This window comes from Phoca vitulina, unplaced genomic scaffold (assembly GCF_004348235.1).
Source record: "Phoca vitulina isolate PV1807 unplaced genomic scaffold, GSC_HSeal_1.0 scaffold1, whole genome shotgun sequence".
Taxonomy (NCBI): Eukaryota; Metazoa; Chordata; class Mammalia; order Carnivora; family Phocidae; genus Phoca; species Phoca vitulina.
The window spans coordinates 1,456,684-1,476,954 of NW_022589704.1; the positions used below are offsets into that span (position 1 = coordinate 1,456,684).

The following is a 20,271-nucleotide window of genomic DNA, read 5'->3' on the forward strand; positions in this document are numbered from 1 at the left end:
AGAGACTGTCACGGCCCAGCCAATGAGAGGCAGTCACGGCCCAGCCAATGAGAGACCCACCCACTGCAGGCCAGAGCTAAGGCCCCGGGAGGTGGGGGGCGGGGGGCGGCAGGGACCGGCTCCAGGGTGCGGGGAGTGCAGAGACGAGAGACTGGAATGCTCAGCCGGGGCTCCTCCCCAGCGCGAGGTTTAGGATGCAGCCCGCACCCGGGACCAGAGGCCAGGGGAGGAGCAGTGAGGGGCTTGAGCCGACCCTCTGACATGGGGTGGGCTCCGGAGGGCAGGAGGGCCACTGAGGTGGGGAGGAGGTGCACAGTCAGGTGTGAGGGTGATGGGAACGGGGAGAGGGAGGACAGTGGGCCCCTCCACGGTTGGGGTTGGGTCTCTGGCTAGAGTGAGGGGGAGGTCAGGGTGGGGGCCGGGTTAGGGTAGGGTTAGAGCCGGGCATTAAGGAGTCATAGAGCAAAACTTAATTTTTTTACTTGATAGTTGCTCACTTAAAAAATATGGAGTTCAAGGTTCTTTTTCCAGAATCTTGTTTGCATTGTGATCAGAGAAAAACTCTAAAGGCCTGATATACACGGGAAGCCATTTTAGATTTCTTTTTAGACTTAGAAATCAGGCTTTGGTTCAAACCAAAAGCCTGATTTGTGGCCCACGGTGCATGCGTTGTACACCTGCTTTGTGAATGAGTAGCCTAAAGGAAAACCATCTTGTCCTTGAGATACAATCAATGCGCTACTCCCTTCATTCCTTGACGATAAAACTCCTGATTCCTGCCTATATGTTAATCTATAATCTTTTGAGCTTTTTACAAGATGCAAAAAGTCTATAGCCCTGTAAAAACTGTTCATTCTCCAGAGCCCTTTCTTCCCTGTGAAGGCACATTTCCTGGCAGCTGTCCTAACCTGGGCTCAAATAAAACTCTTTCTTACTTCTAGAGATTCTAAAGGTTTGTTCATTTTGCATTGACATTCCTCTCTCTCTCACACACACACACACACACACGCGCGCACACACACACACACGCATGCACACACACAGTTTTGTGGTCCATGCTCTCACATCCGCTCGCCCTCACCTGGAACACCCCACCTCTGCTCTCTCCTCCCCAGCTGCCCGTCCTGCAGGCCCACCCATGGCAGCCTGCACCCCAACAGCTTCACCCATGCCCACCTGTCCACTTTGATTTCCTCCAGCATATATTTGCTGAGCACGCCCCCCCCAGGCCCTGAGCTGCGTGGGGCAGCCTCGTCCTCTAGGTCAGAGGCAGTGCCATCGCGGTGGGGCTTATGCTCGCAGGAAGCCACAGTCGGGCAGCCGGAGGCACGGTCTGAATGAGGGACCGCCCCCCCCCATGGGCCCAGCTGTCTGCCGAGCCCTGCTAGCGGAGCGTGTGGTGGCTCAGGGCTCGGTCCTCCTGCAGGAGGTGTCCTCACGCGGAGTCCGGCCCCTCAGCGCCCCGCCGTGCTCGGACCCTGAGGCCAGGTCCCAGTGCGATCAGTCACCGACCCCGGCAGGGGCCTCACGGGCATCATCTCATCTTACTGGACTCCAGCAGCATGTGGCAAAGTTCTTCATTTTCAAGCGTTTTACTAAGATATCAGATAGATCTAAGTGTCCAGCCATGGACACATTCACAAATTAAAGAGTGGACTCCCCAGTGACCTTCGAGGGCCCCTGCATCCTGCCCAAGTTCTGAAACCCGTGGCGACCCAGGGCTAGCTGCCAAGTCAGTGCCTTCGTTGGTCCAAGGTGGCACACTTGCCTTGTTCTGCTCCTTCCTCTCCGGCCTCTCCCTTCACACCTGTGCGGTTCTCCATTTGGGTCCCTAAATTGGGGCTCATGGCGCTGGGTTCTAGACCCTTTTCTTGCCCCAACACACACTCGCCACAAGCAGATTCACTCACTCCCGCTGGTTCAACAATCACCATTATGCCCACGAGCCCAGCTGCTGGCTCCAGCCCAGGCCTCTGGACCACACATGGAACTGCCTCCCAAGCATCTTCTCTTGGATGCCCTACAAGAACCTCAAGTGCACTTGCCCAAAACTGACAACATCCCCCTTCACCAACACCTCCTGCTCTAACACTAATCTTCCGAGTTCCCCATCTCAGAGAATGATCTTCCTTGCTTCCCAGACCAGATATTTGACTACCATTCTTGACACTCAATTTCCCCTTCCTTTCCTTTCCCCCTTCCTTCTACATCCAATCAGTCATCAGTAAGTTAAATATGCATATTATAAACCCAATAGCAACCACTGAAAAAGTAAGAGTTAGAATAAATAAGCCAATAGAGGATATAAATGGAATATGAAACAAGACATTCAATCCAAAAGAGGGAGGGAAAAGGTACAAAGAAAAGATGAGATAAATAGAAGACAAATGCGAGATGGTAGATTTAACCCAACGACATCAACACTTTCATTAAATGGAATTGGTCTAATGCTCCAATTAAAAGGCAAAGATTTTCAAACTAGGTTAAAGAAGCAAAAAGTGATAATATACTATCTAAATGACACATACTTTAAACATAAAGATAGGTTAAAAGTAAACAAAATGAAAGAATGGAAAAAGATAGAAAATGCAAATGATAATTTCATGAAAGTTGGAATGGGTAAATTAATATCAAAGTTGACTTCAATACAAAGAATATTACCAGAGATAAAAAGGGACATTTCTTTGATAAAAGGATCAACTTGTCAAGAATGTCTAACAGTTCTAAATGTGTATTACCTAATAACAGAGATTCAAAATATGTGAAGTAAATTAATAGAACTAGCAGATAAATAGAGAAATCCACAACAACGATGGGTTATTTTGACGCATCTCTCAGTAACTGAGAAAAACTGATAAGGATATAGCTGACTTGAACAACATCAATCAGCTTATCCAAGCTGATACTTAAGAGAACAGCATTCCCAACAACAGCAGAGTATGTATTTTTTTCAAGTACACGTGCGAACGTTCTCCAAAATAGGCCATAATGCTAGGCCACAAAACAAGTCTCAATACAATTAAAAGGAATTAAGTTATATAGAGTATATTCTCTAAATACAACACAACTAAATTAGAAATAAATAACAAAAAGATATATAAGGTATCTAAAGAGTGCCCAAATATTTGGAACTTAAACACATAATTATAATTAACTCAAGGGTCAAATAAGTAATCAAAGGGAAACTAGGAAATATTTTGAACTAAATGATAATGAAAACACAACTTATCAATATTTGTGAGATAAAGCTAATGCAATGTTTTGAGGAAAATTCGTAGCTTTGGGTGCTTATTTTAGAAAAGAGAAAAGGTCTAAAATCATTGATCTAAGAGTCCACTTTGGGAACCTAGGAGAAAAACAACAACAAATTAAACCCAAGTAAGTAGAAGAAAGAAAATAAGAAAAAGTGGAAATTTAATATAAAACAAAAATAACATAGATAAAACCAACAAAATGAAAGTTTGTTTTGTTTTGTTTTTGAGAAGATCAGTTACACTGATAAACCTCTGGCTAGACTGATCAAGGTAAAAAACACCCCACAAATTACTACTATCAGGAATGAGAGAGAAGGCATCAGGATCCTACAGACATTAGAAGAAGAAGAAAAGAACATTATTAACTTCATGCAAATGTATTTGACAACTCAGTTGAAATGCACAAATTTCTTAAAAGTCACAACTTGCCAAAATTTGTACAAGAAATAAAATTTGAATAGTCTATATCTGTGTTTGTAGTCTATATCTATTAAAGTTGCTGAATTCATAATTTAAAACCTTTCCACAAAGAAAACTCATGACTCAGATGAATTCTATCAAACATTTAAGAATAAAATAATATCAATTCTAAATACTTTCAGAAAATAAAGGAGGAGAACACTTATAAACTCATTTTCAAAGGCAAGCTTTACCCTCATTCCAAAACTGGACAAAGATATTACAAGAAAAGAAAAATAAAGATCAAATCATGTATGCACACAGATACAAAAATCCTTAATAAAATATTAACCAACTGAATCCAGCAATATATAAAACAAATAATACATCACAAACAAGTATCCCAGGAATGTAAGGGTTATTTTAACATTACTATGTCAGCCAATATAATTGACTACATTAATAAAATAAAGGGGAGTATTTATATAATCCTCTCAATAAATGCAAAAAATCATTTGATAAAATTCAACATCTGTTTATGATAGAAACTCTCAGCAAACTAGGAGTAGAAGAAAATTGCCTCAGTCTGGCAAAGGGCACCTACAGAAAAAAATCACACCTAATGGTAAAAGACTGAATGCTTTCCCACTGTGATCAGGAACAAGGAAAGTTTCTCTCACCACTTTTATTCAAAATGGTATTGGAGGTCCTCGCCAGCAGAAATAAGGCAAGAAAAAATGCATTCAGATAAGAAAAAAGCAGAACTTTCTGTTTTCACATACGACTTAATTGTGTATGTAGAAAATCCTAAGGAATTTACAAAAACAAACAAACAAACCCAAAACCAAAATCCAACCCCAAAACTATGAACTAATAAGTGAATTAGCAAGGTTATAGGACACAAAATTAATATACAAAAAATGTATTCCTATATACTAGCAATAAACTGGAAAAATAAAACCCAAAATACAATATCATTTGCAAGTGTCAAAAAACAAAGTAGTTAAGAAAAAGCATAAAATGTCTATGCTCAAAGCTACAAAATATTGCTGAGAGAAATTAAAGACCACCTCAAAAAATGGACCATGTTCATGGATTGGAAGGGATTAATTCTCCTCATGCTGATTTGTGGGATTGATCTAATTAATAATCCATCAAGCATCATGTTCTATTGATTTTGCCTCCTAACGCTACCTCAACACTGACCTCTTGTCTCTGCCTCTACCACCTCCCGTCCGGCAAGGACACGATCATCTCTCCCTTGATGTCTGCAACAGCCTTCTGCTTGGTCCCCTCCCCATCCAGAAATTTTGACCAGAGAGAGAGAATGTCAAATACACACACATCAGACCCTGCTTAAAACTGTGCAGTGGCTCCCTACCACCCAAAACATAAGACCCAAGCTCCTTAAATGGACCTCAAGGCCCTTACCTACCTTTCCAGCCTCAGCTCCTGCCACATTTTCTGAGCCTACTCCCCACACCGTAGGCACAGAGAGCTTCTTTCCATTCCCTGCGGGTGCCCAGCTCCTCTGTCAGCCCCTGCCCTGCACTGCTGGCCCCAGGCTGGTCAAGGACCACCCCCATGTGTCATCTGTCCCTCACCATCAGGAGTATCCACATGACCTGTGTGCAGATAGTCATCCCTAATGGATTGTGCATGCCTCAAAGGCAGGGGTGCTGGGCCTCTTGGCTACATCCATAGCACCCCACACATGCTCAGAGGGGCTTCAGAATGAAGGAATGGGGGAGCAGGGTAGAGAGGGATGTTGATGCTGATGGGTCTTCTCTTTGGGGCTTGGCGGATGAGGGATGAGAGCACATCAATCAGATCACACACACACACACACACACACACACATCCCGGTGCCCCAACATCACACTTGTCCAGGCCCCACGAACACACAGGGGACCAGGACTGACCCCTGACAGAGCAGCCAGCCCAGCCCAAGGCAGGGCGGTCTTCTTGTCTATCAGCCTCTCCTCCTGGGTGATTTGTGAAGGGACAGACAGCTGAGGATGGGCAAAGCCTGAGCCCTGGCCCTGTGTGTGGGGGGAGGGCAGGCATGGGATGGGGAGTGCTTTAGGCAACCGTGCACAAGCCTGGTGACTAAACCTCCATGCCGCATGTCCCCCAGGGCCCGAGTGAGCAGGCTCCCCGGCCAGATGCGTTACCACTGTCTGTGCTGACAGATGGCACTTGCTGGGAATCAGAGGACCAGCCGGAGCCCTGCAGCTCAGGTCCCCCAGGCGGGCACTGGGCCCGAGCCGCAGAGCTGAGTACTCCTGGGGGCTGGAAGGCCCAGCCTGCCCCCTAAAATTCATCCTCAAAACCAGTAAATAGCATCTCCTTGATGGAGCAGCCATGTCCAAGGCCTTGTGTTAGGGTCCCCCAGACACCAAAGTGTCCCCAGTAAAAAAGTGACTCTTCTGTTCATTTCAAAAGGCAGCAAATCTAGCTTCCATCTGTTAAATATTAGAGGAGAAAAAAAATCTAGTAAGACCAAATGACGCAGACATGGGACACTGAGCAAGAAAGAAATGACTATTAATGGAGAGACAGAGAGACAGAGAGGAAGGGGCCTGCAGCATCTGAGAACCTTGCCCCAGCCTGGCTGGCCTGGGCCCGCTCACCCAGCTCCAGCCTGCCTCTCACCCGGGGAGCCCTGCCCGGCCAGGCCCCCTCCCTGACTACGGCGCCCAGGGCATCAGGATGTTGATACTCACCCCAGAATACCTGACGCCCCCAAGGCTGACCCAGGCCTGGGGGAGGGGGCAGGCGAGGCCAATGAGAGCAGACCCAGGCCCAGGACTGGGCAGGACACGGCTCCCACGGGGAGGGCACAGCTTGCCTGCCTGAAGCAGGAAGTGATAAGGGGAAGGAAGCCCGAACAGGTGATGTGGGGCAACGTCTGCTGGGAAGGCTGAAAAGGCGCTGTTCTCAGCAGCACACACCCAGACCCACCCTTCTGGGTCGGCCGGGGCCACCGGACGCAGCGGGGAGGCCCTTCACGCTACCCAGTCCCCCACTGGCAGGTGCACAGAATCGGGGGCCTGGCCGCCGGGACTCCCCTGGTGTGGCCAGCGCGGCTGCTGGGGTCCCTGGAGCTGCAGGCCAGGGCTGGGGCGGGGGGCTCCAGTCCATACCAGTCCACACAGCAGAGGGGTGAGGCAGCTGTGGGCCGGCCCTGAGCCTGTGGGGCCCTGTGGTCTACCCCCAGCTCAGCTGGTGCATCCTGCATGGGGCTGGGAGTGGGGGCGACGGCAGACATGAGAAGAAAGGCGGAGCCTGGAGGTCTCTGATGCCTGGGGGGGGGGGCGGGGTTCCTGGGGGGGTGGGGGGGGCACAGGTCCACGTTCCATCACTCCCTCCCTCAGCAGGATGAGCCGAGCTGGTACCCACTCCGCAGGCCGAGCCAGGCCAAGGACTCCAGGGCAAAGCAGAGAGCCAGAGCCCAGACACGGGACACACCGAGCGTGGCCAGAGCCCGGACACGTTTTGCGCAAGGACACCGAAGCCCAGAGAACGCAAGCTACTTCTGGAGGTCACTGGGCCAGGCAGCCACTGAGGATGCCCTCGGGGCAAGGCCAGCTGAAGGAGCCTGTGAAGGAAGGACGAGGCTGGCGCGGGCCGGGGGCTGCTGGCCAGGAGGGCGCACATGCTGGGGCACACCCTCCGCCTCCTCCAGCCAGGGGCCACCGCCTGCGCCCCACGGCCGTGGCCGGGCCCCGAAGCCCCGCTTAGCTGGTGGCTGGCTGCCTCCTCCAGGCTGCCTTCCCACCTAAGAGGCTGCAGATCCTGGGGGCCCTCCTCTGTCCTCACTCGACCCCAGAGAACCGGTCACAGGGTCGCAGCGAGGGCCACTCACGCAGCGGCACCAGCTTCTGATCCCGCCCCTCTGCCACAGAAAGGCCAGGCCCTGCCTTCTAGAGACGTCCTGCCCATATGTGGAGGGGGGTGGGGCAGTGAGCAGCGGTTCTCTCAGGAGCGGCCCCCTGCCCTCCTTTGGAAGGGTGGCGCGTTAGCTGGACACCCTGGGTGACGGTGACAACAGGGCGCTGGCGAGTCGGAGAAGTGGGAGGTGGTGGGCGAGAGGCCCGGCTGAGATCAGGGCCTACTGCGTCCAACTGGAAGGGACGCCTCCCACCCACGTCAGGAGCAAACAGCTGCAGCTGGCAGCCCCTCGGGGTCTCTCCGGGCAGCCAGCGGGGGTAAGGCCCCTCCTTCTGCTCCTGTACCGGCGTGCCCACCCCTCCCCGGCCCTCCAAACCCCTCAGCACCCGCTGCACCCGCCTCACAGGCCAGCCGGCCCGTCCCGGAGGCCTTGGCCACCCCCAGTGCAGGAGCGGCTGGCGGAGGGCCCCAGGGGAGGCAGGGCCCGGGCCTGCCCCTCCTCCTCAGCGAGAGCGGACCGAGCCACCCGCTACCCGAGACGACTCGTCTGTCAACCACTCAGTACTCACGTTTATTTAGAAAGTTACTTCCTAAAAATGTTGCACATAAATAGTTCTAAACAAGATTTGTCATACTATGCTCTCGTCTGCTGCAGGGCCTCTCTCCGGGGCCAGGCGCAGATGCTGTGCAGGGTCTCCGGGAAGCTCTGCGGCCCCAGCCGCGTGGATCAGAGACGCCCTGTGCGCTCCCCGTGGCACCTGCTGTGCCCCGGGCTACCTGCCCCGCGGGCCGGGGTCTTCGCCTGGACCTGCGAGCACGCGCGGCCGCCGCGGTGCTGAGGCTGGTGGCACCGTGTGAGGGAGCCCCTCGGAACCCCCAGTCGCCAGAGCTGACACGGGGGGTCACCCGGTTAGGTTTTCCTAACTGCCATGAAGGAGGCCTGCAGGAGGGAATACGGCGAGCTGTGGGCGGCGGCGGGGGCCCGCCCCCCTCATGCACCTGGCCGCACTGCCCGGGTCTAACTGCGGCCCCAGCCTCCCGGCCCTCCTGGCAAGAGACAAGGGTGCCTGTGTCCCAGGGCACAGACCGGCCTGCAGCGCGGCCCCCGGGAGGAGCCTGCGGGAACGCGGCCCCCAGGCGGAGTACGGGCCGAGCCCTGACCCAAGCCCCACACCTACCTCCTGAAGGAGCTGCCCCAGCCTCTCCTGGCTGTGAATGGAGCGCCTGCAGGGGAGAGGACAGGGTAGCCCGGCTGCCCCCAGCTCGAGGAGCGGCCGCGCTCTCCTGCCTGGCCCCTGCAAGCTGACGTGCTCCCCTGCCGGTCTGCCGGGGACGGGTCAGAGCCGGGGCGGGCGGGGCGGAGGCGACGACAGGGCGGTGCACACCGTACACTGAGGACCGCCCAGCCCTGGAGCCCCACCTGTCTATCCTGGTGGCGATGGTCACCGTGAAGGCCCCCTCTGTGTCCGGCAGGTAGGTGGAGGGCACGATCCGGTACGTCCCGGCCGACAGGTGGCAGAGCCGGCTCACTTCCTGGGCGTGGCGATGCGGCACGCAGCTTAGCACAGGCTCCTGGAGCAGCAGGCCGGGCGCACCCCGGCTCCCCCCGGCCACCGGAACCTGGGGACGCACGGGCTCAGACGGGGAGGCCTGTCCACTGGGCCGCCACGGCCACCAAGAGCTGCTCTCCTTCCCCAGTTCGGGACTTCCCTCCCTTTCTGAGGCTGGGATGTCTGGGGTCGGGACCAGCCTGGGGCCGTCCGCCTGGATCTCCCACGTCACCACACCTGCCGTTTTCCACGGAGGAAGACCTGCCACGCCTGCCAAGCTGGGCTCACCGCTCACCGAGGCCCCACGGCCCTTGTTAGGCGGGCGGCCCTTGCCTGGGGGACCGCCACCATCACCACTGCCCAGGGCTCCGTCCCGAGTCACCTGATTGGCTCCTGGTGCTGGCACTTCTATCAGAGCTCCTGGTGCCCCAGCTGGCAGCCCGGGCGGGGCAAGACTCCAGAATGAGCCCTCCGCTCTTGGGGAGCGCAGAGGCTCTGTCCTCCCAAGGGTACAGAAGCTTCTCAGACACCTGCCTACCCTTCCCTCCCGTCATCTGCAGCCCAGGCTGAGCACACCCACCCCACAACGGAGCCATCGTGTGGGCCCATGCCCTCCTCGGGCACCCACCAGTCCGTCAAGCCCGTCTTGAAGTGGGGCCCCAAGGAGGAGCACACACGTGGGCTGGGAGCCACTCCATTGCCATGGCATCTGGGCCTGCGACCTCTGACCTCTGGCACTGTGCCTGTCCCCCTTCCCCCAACCACAGGTCTGCTAAGGTGTCCCACCTGCAGCCCGGCACAACGAGAGCGGCTGAGGTGGAGGAAGGAGATTTGGGGTGGTGTTTATGATGCACAGGCCCCACCTGGGCCTCAGCACCCGCTCCTCTCCACCCAGGACAGCTTTCTGGCCCGAGAACCATCCGAGCATTCAGTGGCATCTGCCCACCGGGGCCCCACACTGTCTTATGTGGTTCCCTCCCTCCCTTTCCCGCTCTGCCCAGCGAGCCTGGGCCAGGGCCTCCTCCTGGCCCCCAGGGTACGCCCGCTCTCCAGAAGAGGGGCCCCAGGGGGTGTGGGGCACGGGGAAGGGCGGGGCACGCCATCGGGTCTCCTGGGCGGGAGGCACAGTTCTGGGGAGCAGAACTGACCTCATGACACCGTCGTTCTGAGCTGGGGGAGTGGCCAAGAGGCCGTGTGAGCTGACCCAGGACCCCAGTGAATTACAGACTTCAGGAAACCGAGACATGGACCTTGCATGGGACCGGCCAGCCGGCTGTGCCCGCATGACCGAGTCCAGGCCTCAGTCACGCCCGGCCACCGGTGGGGACACAGGGTCTCTGAGGGCCTCCCCCCGGCCCCCCCAGCGCAGGAGGAGCTTGCCTGGAAGACGTGGAAGCCGATGGGGTGGCACTGGGTGTCCTGGCAGTGTTGACGCAGGGTGACACGGACACAGCGGGGGCCTGGGCCCTCAGGGACCGACAGGGGGAAGCAGGGGTTGCTCGGGTAGGAGGCAAAGTTCCTGCTGCCCCCTGCTGTCTGGCCGGTTCTCCAGGAGCCCCGCAGCTGCACGGTCTCCCACTCGCCCGCGGGCAGGGCCTCCCCAGGGGCAGGGCTCCCGGCCGCCGGCTTGATGGCACTGCCCGGGAAAGACACACAGGAGGGCGGCTGCTAGCACGCTCAGGGCCTGCGCCGTGGGCCGCGAATACACGCAAATCTCCAGGACGCTGCCCGGGGCCGCGCTCCCCGTTCCTCAGCCGGGCCCTCGGGGGAGAACAGCCTAGAGCCCCTCCTTGCCCCTCTCACCTGAGGGAGACTCTCCCGCTAGAGAAGACCCGCAGCAGAAACTGCCCCGGCACGTCCTTCAGGAAGGTGCTGGGCACGGCCAGGTAGTAGCCTGGCGTGAGTTCGCAGCGGAGGTGCACCTCCCGGTCGTAGGCATGGCACACGGTGCCGGCCACGGGGGGCGTGGACAGGACCCTGGGCAGGCTGACCCGCCGCTTCTCCACCTGCACAGAGGAGGACCGTGTGCCACCGTCCGGAGACCGGCCCCACTGCCTTCGCCCAGCAGAAGGACCTCTCGAACGGCTTCACAAAAGACAGCACCCAGACCTGTGGGTCCCTCCCCAGCTCGGCGGGGCCCGGCTCAAAGTGCCCCCAACCCAGGGCTCTCACTCGACCCCGGGGTCCAAGTCCTCCTGCTCTGGGGCAGAGCAGACCGGTCTAGACAGGGCCATGCCCCCCTCCCTCCTGCCAGTCCTTTTGCTTCATCTCCCTTTGTCCAACGACACCGGCCGGGCGGAGCTGGGGCTGTGGGAGGTCCAGCGGGCGTGCGACCCCGGAGGATGAGGTCGGAGAGGCTCCCGGCAGTCGCTCGTGTCCCAGCAACCCCAGACCCTGAGCAGGGAGCTGGGCCCAGGGCAGAGTTACCTTCCAGATATGCAGGCCCACGGCCTGGTAGTCCTCACCCAGGAAGCTGGCCGGGCTCCTCGTGGCAGGCCCGTCCCCCACCGGAGCCCGAGCCCGGCCTGCCCGGCCCGCGGCGCACACCCTGGGTCTCTGCAGGACAGCGGCAAACACCTCGCTCGGTTCTGAGACCCGCAGCCAGAACTTGGGGTTGCTGGGAAAGCCGCTGTTGTTCCGACAGCCTCCTGCCGACTGCCCCTTGACCCAGGCCCCAGGCAGCTCCTGAGTGTGGCACAGCGCCTTTCCTAGGAGAGCCAGCAACAGCAGCTTCAGGAAAGGGCTCCCACGCGGGCTGCCCCGCCACTCGCACCCACACCGGCCACGGCACCCTAAAGGAGGGGGCCCCATGGTCTCCCGCCACCTGAGGCCGCCTGGGACGGCAGGGGATGAAGCCATCTCTCCGCACACAGAAGTAGAAGAGGGCCTGGGGCGAGGGTCGTGCCCAGGAGCCCCTAGGGGGATGCGGTGGCCGCTCAGCCCTGACCTCAGAGGGCAGAGCCATGTGGGTTGTCGCCCCCCAAGGGCCTACCCCAGGTGATGGCGGCCTCCCCTCGGGTGCAGGCCTCCCCCTTACCTGAGTAGAGGCTCTGCAGGTGGCCGGCTTCCGTGATCGGGAAGCCAACGGTGACCTCGTCAAACTCCTGGAGGAACTCCTCCTCCTCCACCCAGAACTCTCCTTCCTGCAGCTGGGACAGCAACTCAGACTCATCGGCTGGGTCCACCCGGCTCCACCCTTCGCCCCTGGAAGGCAGCTCACTTCAGCGGCGGCCCCTCACCCCACAGCTGACAGCACTGACTGGGGAGGCCTGTGCCCTGCCAGCTTCTTGCCGGCCCTTCCTCGGGGCAATCCCCTCTCTCCTTCCCCGAGGCTCCTGCCTCCGGACACGTCTGCCCAGGGCTGTGCCCATGAGCAGGCCAATGAAGGACGTGCCCGATCGCCTCACACCGAACTGCCGCCAGCCTCCTGCACTCAGGAGCCAGGGTCGGATCTGCTGACCAACTGCGGTCAGCCGAGGGGAGTGGACCCAGGGCCCTCATTCAATCCTGGTCCCTGGCGTCAGTAAAGGCCTTAAAGCTGAGCTCAGCACTGTGACTCGGGCATCCCACATGTCCCTGTCACCCGCAGCCTGACCGGGCATCCACCGTTCCGGGGGCACCCTCAAGATAGGAGCCCAGGGCCTAGGGCGGCCTCGGTCCCGGCGCCAAGCACTAAACCAGCCTCCTGGGGCTGTCTAGGGCGAAACACCGGACCCGGGGGACCACAAGCAGGTGCCAAGGGGCCTTGTGGGAGACCAGCCGCGCACTGCGCTGACCAGCTACAAACTAGCCCGGGCACGTGCACAGCTGTGATGGCTCTCCGCTGCCACTCGGGGCCCCAGCCCTCTCCCCTCGCTGACGGTGGCACAGCCCCGGCCCTCGCCCATACTCACCCCTCTCTCCAGGGCCCCTGCCAGCAACGCCGGCCCCAGGGATTCTGAATGCACAGCAGCAGGATGCTCTGGCCGGCCCGCCCCTGGAGCTCTCGCAGATCAGACACAATGAAGGCATGAAACTCCCCCAGCTCCCTGGTACCTGGGTGAGGAACAGCTTCGTTGTGGGCAGGAAGTCCCCAAACCGGGCGGACGCACAGGTCTGTCTCCCTCCCCGTGGGATGCTCTAGCCCACCCGACTGTGGCCACAGCAACACCCAGATCCCCACGGGCCACCGGGGCTCCTTTCCTGACCACTGTGGACAAGTGAGCTCAGAAGCGGCCTTAGCCAGTGCACAGCCACGGCAAAGGACCTGGGTGTGGACTGTGGCCCCGCTGCCAAGGGCCTGGCAGGTCCTTCCCTTCTCGAGGCCCTGGTCCCCGCCTGGGTGGACGAGCGAGGACAGCCAGCTGGCCGATACGGCAGCGCAGGGTGCCCGGTGCTGGGCCGGTTCTCAAACGTGCGGCCACAGCGTCGTCGGCAGCAGGTCTGGGACGGGTCTGGGATGGGCAGGAAGAGCAGTCTCCTCCTGGCAAGGCCGGCCGCGCGGGGTGGGGGTGGGGGTGGGGCACGCACGGCCGGGGGCCGTGGGACCAAACGCCGCTGGGGGAAGACTGGAGGCCCCGGGGAGCAAACAACCCCACTTGCCCGAGCCCCCAGAGCCCTGGGTCAAACCATGTGGAAAGGCAGGAGCCAGATGGTGACTGGAGCCCCATCTGCGGGAGGGGGGGCGGTCCAGAGAGAAGGAGAAAGTTCTGGAATGTCTTTAAAAGCTTTATTTAGAATGGCGTCGTAGCCACCACTCCGGGCGTCTGCGCTGACACCTGCGTGGGATCCAGCTGCGCACCAGCACCCCCCCGCCTGGGGGTGTCCGCGCAGCCCGGAGCGCGAAGGACGAGCCCTGCCCCTCTCAGGGAGAGCTCGGGCGCCGTGTCCCGCACGGTCTGCACGGCTGTCCGCGGGCTCCCCCCGCCTCCCCCCACCCACGTCGGCAGCGCTCGCTGTCCGCACGCACCGCTGACCTCGGTGTCCGTGTTCTTGGGCCAAAAACCCCATTACGAAAATCATCCTAAATGTGAACGCTGTCAACCGTGAACACGTTCAGTAATGCCATCTGTAGCGTGCGGAATCGCCCGCATTCAGGGCAAGCGTAAGAAAACACGGCGGCTTCGCTGACGGAACGAGACAAGGCGGTGTGCGCGGCGCCGAGAGCGCAATGTCGTGTGCGGCACACACGCCTGTTTGTGGAAAAGCCCCGAGGGCCACGGAAAAATAGTTCTGTGGGCGGGGTTTCTTCCTTTCAAGAAACTTCCTTTAACGAGTGCGGACATCACTCAAATGAAAACCTGAGTTTGATTTTGCCAGGCTGCCAGCCAGGCCGGAGATGCCGCCGCCACCAGGTTCTCGAGCGTCCGGGTGGCGGCTGCCCTGGCAGAGGCTCCAGCCTCGCCCTACTCATAAGTCAGGGAGAAGGAAGAAGAAAGTCAAGGGAGAAGGACCTTCCCTCCGGAGAAGGACAGACGGCAGGAGAGGTCACGCACCAGACACCAGCTTTGAAGGACAAACGTCTTGCTTTCCACTTAGTCCTGACGGGGCCCCGAGAACGAGCCCCTGTGTGGCTGTGGGGGTTGTGGGGGCGCCCGGGGGCGCAGGTCCGTCCCGCTGCTGTCTGCCTGCCGCCTTACCTGCTCTGGGGCTGAGCACCGAGCAGCTTATGAGACACCGGTCCTTGAGGCTGAGCAGCTGTCGGCAAGTCCTGCGCTCCGAGCCGCCAGGCCTGTGCTGTTGGCCTCTGGTTCCTGCCAAGTCCTTCAGGCTCCACCTTTCTGCCAGGCCCCCGGTGAGGTCCACCAGGGCATCCGCCACCTGCCCTGCCCACAGGTGTTCATAGGACCCATAGACCCTGGGGGGGCAACCACGGGGAGTGAGCCTCTGGCACTGGGGCATGGCACCCTGCCTCTCTTCCATCCCCGCGTCTGCAACACCCCCAAATCACCTCACCCACCACTTCAATCGCTTCTCTTCACTCCTGCCTCGTCCTCACTAAGTACAGACGTCATCTGACCCCCACAGGCCGGGAAGCACAGCAGCCCAGCAACACCCTGCGGCCTCCAGTGTGGACACAAAAGTGAGGCGGCGTGGGGCTGTGAACACCCACTCTTCCACTTCTCAGGCTCAAACCCCACCCTTGCCCCGGGATGGAGGCGCTCACGCCGACATCCCCGCAGGCCCCCCTCACTCCCTCCGTACAAAGGCCTGCCTATCCTGCCTATCCGTGTGGCCTCTTCCTGCAGGCTCATCGCTGCATTCTAAGAGGAAAGTTTTCCCATTCAGACCCGGGGTGAGGGGCACGACCTCAAGCAGCACTGAGACCTGGGTGGCTTCACCCCTCCCACGGCTTGCCGTGCTGAGTGATGCCTTCGGGCCCAAGTTTGAAGCAAGGACGGGGAAAGAGGGAATGGGCCGGGGGAAGACGCACGCCACAGGCCACGTCTCAGAGTTCTGTCTCTGGACAGCTCGGTCCCACCGCAGGCCTGGCTGCCAGGTCCCGGGGACTGAGGAGGGTGCTACAGCCCAAGGAGAGCGGAGACGTGCTCCCCAGGGGCGGCCTCAGGCAGCTGTGACTCCCCAGCCCACCCCGGCCCAGCCCCTCCAGCCTCCAGCACGCGTACTTGGCGTAGACCTTCTCCAGTAAGGGAAGCCAGAACACATCCTCTCTCTGACACCGGGAGAAGCAGAGTCTCCCTGCAAGACAAGGCAGACGGTCATCTATGGTCACCTCCACCCAGCGTCCAAACTGCCAAACTCGACAGGTGAAGGAGCCGCGGTACGCGTGGTCATGCCAGCTCGGCTGTCCTGGAGGAAAGACCTACCACGCACAGGGAAAGGCAAAAGGAGAGCATGAGAGACAAACCACACGGTGTTTCCCACGCGCTGTCACCAGAGCTGCTCCACGGTACCCTGCTGCCCTGCCAGGGGCCCGACTCTGCTCCGCAGCCGGACGTCAGTGTTGGCACAAAACCCAGTCGTCACACAGAAAACTAACACACTTTTTGGTAAAACGTTTTAGGACCACACCGAGGGAGCTAAGTGTCTCCAAAAGCTTAAAGCCAACCATGATGTCCTACTGTCCCAAATAAGCACTCGACCCGAATCCAAAACAAACGTTGACTTTTACAGGCAATCCTGACAGAGCTGGCCGCAGACGGCCCCCAGCTGCGGGGGTAGGGGGGGTGCCTCAGGAGCTCCGCCAGCGCCTGGACCCAGTGCAGTCACTGCCGGCTTTGGAGCTCTCACCCAGAGTAAGACACACGTGGGCTTTGCACCTACACAGACTTGTCTGGTCCTGACTCTGTCACTTACTAGCCACGAACATGGTAACAACGGTTTTAGCGTCCTCGTTTGCAAACGAGGGTCAAAGCCAGCAAGGCCTGTGAGAACAAAGGCCAGCAGCTACGGTGCGCTTAGCGGGGCCTGCTGACATGGGAGTAGCTCGGAACGGGTCACCACTCTCACTGTTCCTGCATTGATCAGTGACATCTAGCAGCGAGCCAAACAAAGCTGTGAATGCTGGAGAAGCACTCTGAGCAGGCCTTTTACACCTGTGCTATCTGCCTAGCATCCGAAACAGTTTTAATCACCCTTTGCCAATTTATATTCAAAACCTGTTAAAAAAAAAAAACAAAAACCAACTAGCTAGGGAAACTTACTGCAAACCAGGGCATAGGACCCCTCCGCCGACCCTTCCTACTCTAGGCGGCTGTGCGCTCATCTTTGCATCCCAAACACACAGCTCTGCCCGCACAGAACCCAGGGCTCAGGAGGGCAGAGCAGGGCAGGAAGCCCCCGCGCTGGAGCCCTGGGGACAGGGGGACACAGTGCCCACGCCTCGGAGCCCCTGTGGCCTGAGAGCAGAGCTCTCCCTTCCTGCCAGCCGTGCTGGGGGACCACAGCAGAGCCCACGGAGCAGGAGGCTCAGCTGCCCTGCTTCCTGCTTCCTTCCTGTGCACAGCAGACAGGAAGACAGCAGAAGAGCTGCCCGCCCCGCCACGGGTACCTGGTCCAGGAGGTGCCGGCTCTTTTGCAGGGCGGCGCAGGCACACAGGAACCAGCAGTCTCCCAGCAGCCCTTGCTTCACCTGTCCCTCCTGTGGGTTATCTGCAAACAGCCGGGGCGTGGCACAGATTTCCTGAAATAAAGAGTATCACCCAGTTACATCATGCCTGAAGGCTAGTCTCTAAAACTAAGAAGACAGGATCTAGGTGACAGGCACCGGGGAGGAGCTTTTCTGGTCACCCACATTGCCTAAGAGGGGAGGGGAAGCAGCTGGCCTCTCACAGCCCCGATCTGTCAGTCCCTCCTGGCTTTAGATCACCCCGTCCAGCTTAGGTCCTAGGGTCCCTGTCTCTCTCTGTCCACCTTCCTAAAGTGGCAAAACCCCAACTCTAGATGAGTCTCACCATCCCCCTTCTCAAAACAGCTAACTTGCCCTAGAAAATGATTTCACTTTAAGCTCATAACAGCAAATCTCAGACGGATCCTCCATACTGCTGGAATCCGGCTGAATTTCCCCAAACCCAGACTACTTTATACCTTCCCCTTTCCCCCTCTCTTCTTAACACTTCCACGCTCCTGCCCTCGCCCATGACCCTCTGAGCTGATGACCTTGCCAGAAGCTTCCTCAGAAGCAACCCCCACCTGACCCCCTCTCCTGCCTTTAGAGCCAGGGTTCTTCCCATGACCCCCGCCTCCTCCCCGCTGCAGGGAGAATTCCACCAGCATAGGGCAGAGAGAACCCCCATCTTCTCTAAGATACTGTCCCCCCTGCATTATCTCCCCTTGAGTATTCCCTTCTGACAGACTTCTTGAAAGTGCTGCCTTCCTTACTTCCTCCCTCCTGCTCACTCCGCACAGGCCCCTCTAGCCTCTGGGCCAGTCACCTCTGCGTTGTCACATCCAACGGGTTCTCTCTGTTCTCGTCTTCCCTGACGCTTGGCAACATCAGAACAGTGGCTGTCCCCTTGCACTCCCCCACAGTCCCCTCTTGGCTCCCATGGTTCCACGTGTTCCTGGCTGTCCTTTCACCTTGCCACCTGCTGCTTCTCCAGGCCACCTGCCAGGGAACTGCTTGAACCCGCTGGGAAATGTTAGGGTTGCTCAAGGCTCAATTCCAAGCCTTCTCTTCTTCTTCAGACCCACTTTCTCCTGAGATACTGTTCGGGGCCCTCGGCCCTGTCACGGTCCCCGTTCCCTGATGTCTGGGTCCTGTAGCCCAGAACTTCCTGAGCACCTGACTCTCATGCCCACCTGCCTGTGGACAGCCCTGCTCACACCTGTGAGAGCAAAACGCAACGCAGGAGTTCCACCCCTAGCTGTCCCCCACCTCCCACTGTCCCCCAGCACATCAAACAGGACCACCATCTACCCAGGTGCTCAGGCTAAAAATCTCAAAGTCGTTTTTGATCCTTGCTTTATCCTCACCCTCTACTTCCAATCGGTTACTAAAATTTATTAATCCCCCTCCAGGGGCGCCTGGGTGGCTCAGTTGGTTAAGCGGCTGCCTTCGGCTCAGGTCATGATCCTGGAGTCCCTGGATCGAGTCCCGCATCGGGCTCCCTGCTTGGCAGGGAGTCTGCTTCTCCCTCTGACCCTCTCCCCTCTCATGCTCTCTCTCTCATTCTCTCTCTCTCAAATAAATAAATAAAATCTTAAAAAAGAAAAAAAAAAAAAATCCCCCTCCAAATTAATTCTCAAATCCATCCACTCCAAAGCCCCATCCTAAAGGTTGCCATACTACCCTGACCCCCTTTACCTTTCTCTAGGACCACTGCATTCCTGCCCTGTCGATCCACTTCCCAGCCAGCAGTAAAAGTGAGCTTCTTAAAACACAAACCCACTCAAATTGCTCCTCTACTAAAACCCTCTAATGGCCTCCCACTGTGCCTAAAATGCATTTTTAACCCCAATTCCACTGGCACGACCTAGACTTCATGCTTTGGCCCTTGCCTCCTTCCACACCAAACTGGCACTCTCCGTGCTGCCCAAGCACCTCTGTGGCCAGAGCCAAGGTGCTCCGAGGACTGGTGACCATGCAGAGGTCTCCATTAAGACTGTGTACTTGCAGGCAGGGGAGGGCCCTTCCTGAGAAGTCTTACTCAGCAGATAAACCATTTCTAAAGACACCAACATAGCCCTAGGCCAGAGCGTCCCTTTAAATTGCCGCCTTCAGGCGTTCACATGTGAAAATGCAGGCGCACGGAGGCCAAACAGCCTTGCCCTTCCAGAAGATCATGAGCATAGCCGATCCCGGCAAACACAAGAAACAGCAGGACCGCCTGTGGCCAGGGGGGCCCCGCAGTCCAGAAGCTCAGTCCGGATAGACGCCCGTCGGAGCAGCAGAGGGGCAGGGCTGGCGTCTGCTGGACCGGACGTCTCGCCCTGCCCCGAACCGCCTTCGGAACCGAGCTCTCGAGGGCGCGGGCCAGGAGCTCCGCGGTGGCTCCCTACCGAGGGACCCCCCGCTCCTGAGGGCTGCAGCGGCACCCCGCCGGAGGCAGCGCGCGGGGCGCTACCCGAGGTTCGGGGCCCGACCCGAGGTTCGAGACCCGCGCCAACAGCCCCACCTGGGGCCGCCTCCATGTGATGTCCTCGCGGAACTGGGCCAGCGGCGTGGAGAAGCTGGAGAACAGCGAGGAGTCCGAGGCGGGGAAGTCGGCGTCCCGGAAGAGCTCCCTGGCCGGCGCCCGCATCCTAGGCGCCCCCGGCTCCCATGGGCTGCCCGCGCCCCCGGCGCCCAGCGCGGCCCCGGAAGGAAGGCGAGTCCACCGCAGGTCCCGCGCGCGCCCGCTCCGTCGCCGCGGTAACCGCCGGGCCACGTGACACAGCGGCCCAATCGCACTCGAGCGGCGGAAGTCCGCGACCCCTCAGGGGGCGTGGCTCCCGAGCTCTGCTCTCGCGAGACGGCGCCGTCGCCCCGGCTTCTCTTCTCTTTCCGGGGCTGGGTCTGGGGAACTGACCCAGCAGCGACTGATCCCCGGCCTTCCGACGGGCATCGTATCCTCGCGCCGGTGCAGCTTGGGCCGGGGCGTCGGGGCCGCTTGGACTCGCGGGCACTTGGGGCTGAAGGGACCTGAGAGGCCTCCTCGGCCGAGATCGGGCCGCGGACTACAGGTCCCAGCATGCAGCGCCGCCTCCCAGAATGCGCCTCTCCTCCCGGCGCGCGGCGGCGGCGGCGGCGGCGG

At 58.5% G+C, this 20,271-nt stretch overlaps 1 protein-coding gene across 2 annotated transcripts; it reads right to left on the minus strand.

The window, feature by feature from the left end:
• Positions 1 to 8,104: 8,104 nt before the first annotated feature.
• Positions 8,105 to 19,854, minus strand: CAPN10 (calpain 10). Of its 2 annotated transcripts, XM_032389331.1 has the most exons (12): positions 19,654 to 19,854; positions 17,088 to 17,219; positions 15,703 to 15,899; positions 14,716 to 14,933; positions 12,991 to 13,132; positions 12,135 to 12,301; positions 11,525 to 11,805; positions 10,901 to 11,103; positions 10,478 to 10,733; positions 8,968 to 9,167; positions 8,726 to 8,771; positions 8,362 to 8,487 (listed from the first exon to the last, which is right to left on the minus strand). In XM_032389331.1, the coding sequence occupies exons 1-12, from the start codon at positions 19,777 to 19,779 to the stop codon at positions 8,458 to 8,460; spliced, it is 1,998 nt and encodes a 665-aa protein (XP_032245222.1). In that variant the 5' UTR covers positions 19,780 to 19,854; the 3' UTR covers positions 8,362 to 8,457. The 2 variants fall into 2 exon arrangements, with proteins under 2 accessions (XP_032245135.1, XP_032245222.1); XM_032389244.1 differs by lacking the exon at positions 8,726 to 8,771 and having other exon boundaries at positions 8,105 to 8,487.
• Between the last annotated feature and the right edge of the window lie 417 nt (positions 19,855 to 20,271).

Excerpts from the sequence above, each read along its gene's own strand:
- CAPN10 (XM_032389244.1), bottom strand. The coding sequence starts at position 19,779 with ATGCGGGCGCCGGCCAGGGAGCTCTTCCGGGACGCCGACTTCCCCGCC. Across the intron at positions 12,302-12,990 it reads CAGGGGCCCTGGAGAGAGGG|GGGCGAAGGGTGGAGCCGGG; the intron begins GTGAGTATGGGC and ends GCTGCCTTCCAG. Across the intron at positions 10,734-10,900 it reads AGCGGGAGAGTCTCCCTCAG|TGCCATCAAGCCGGCGGCCG; the intron begins GTGAGAGGGGCA and ends TTTCCCGGGCAG.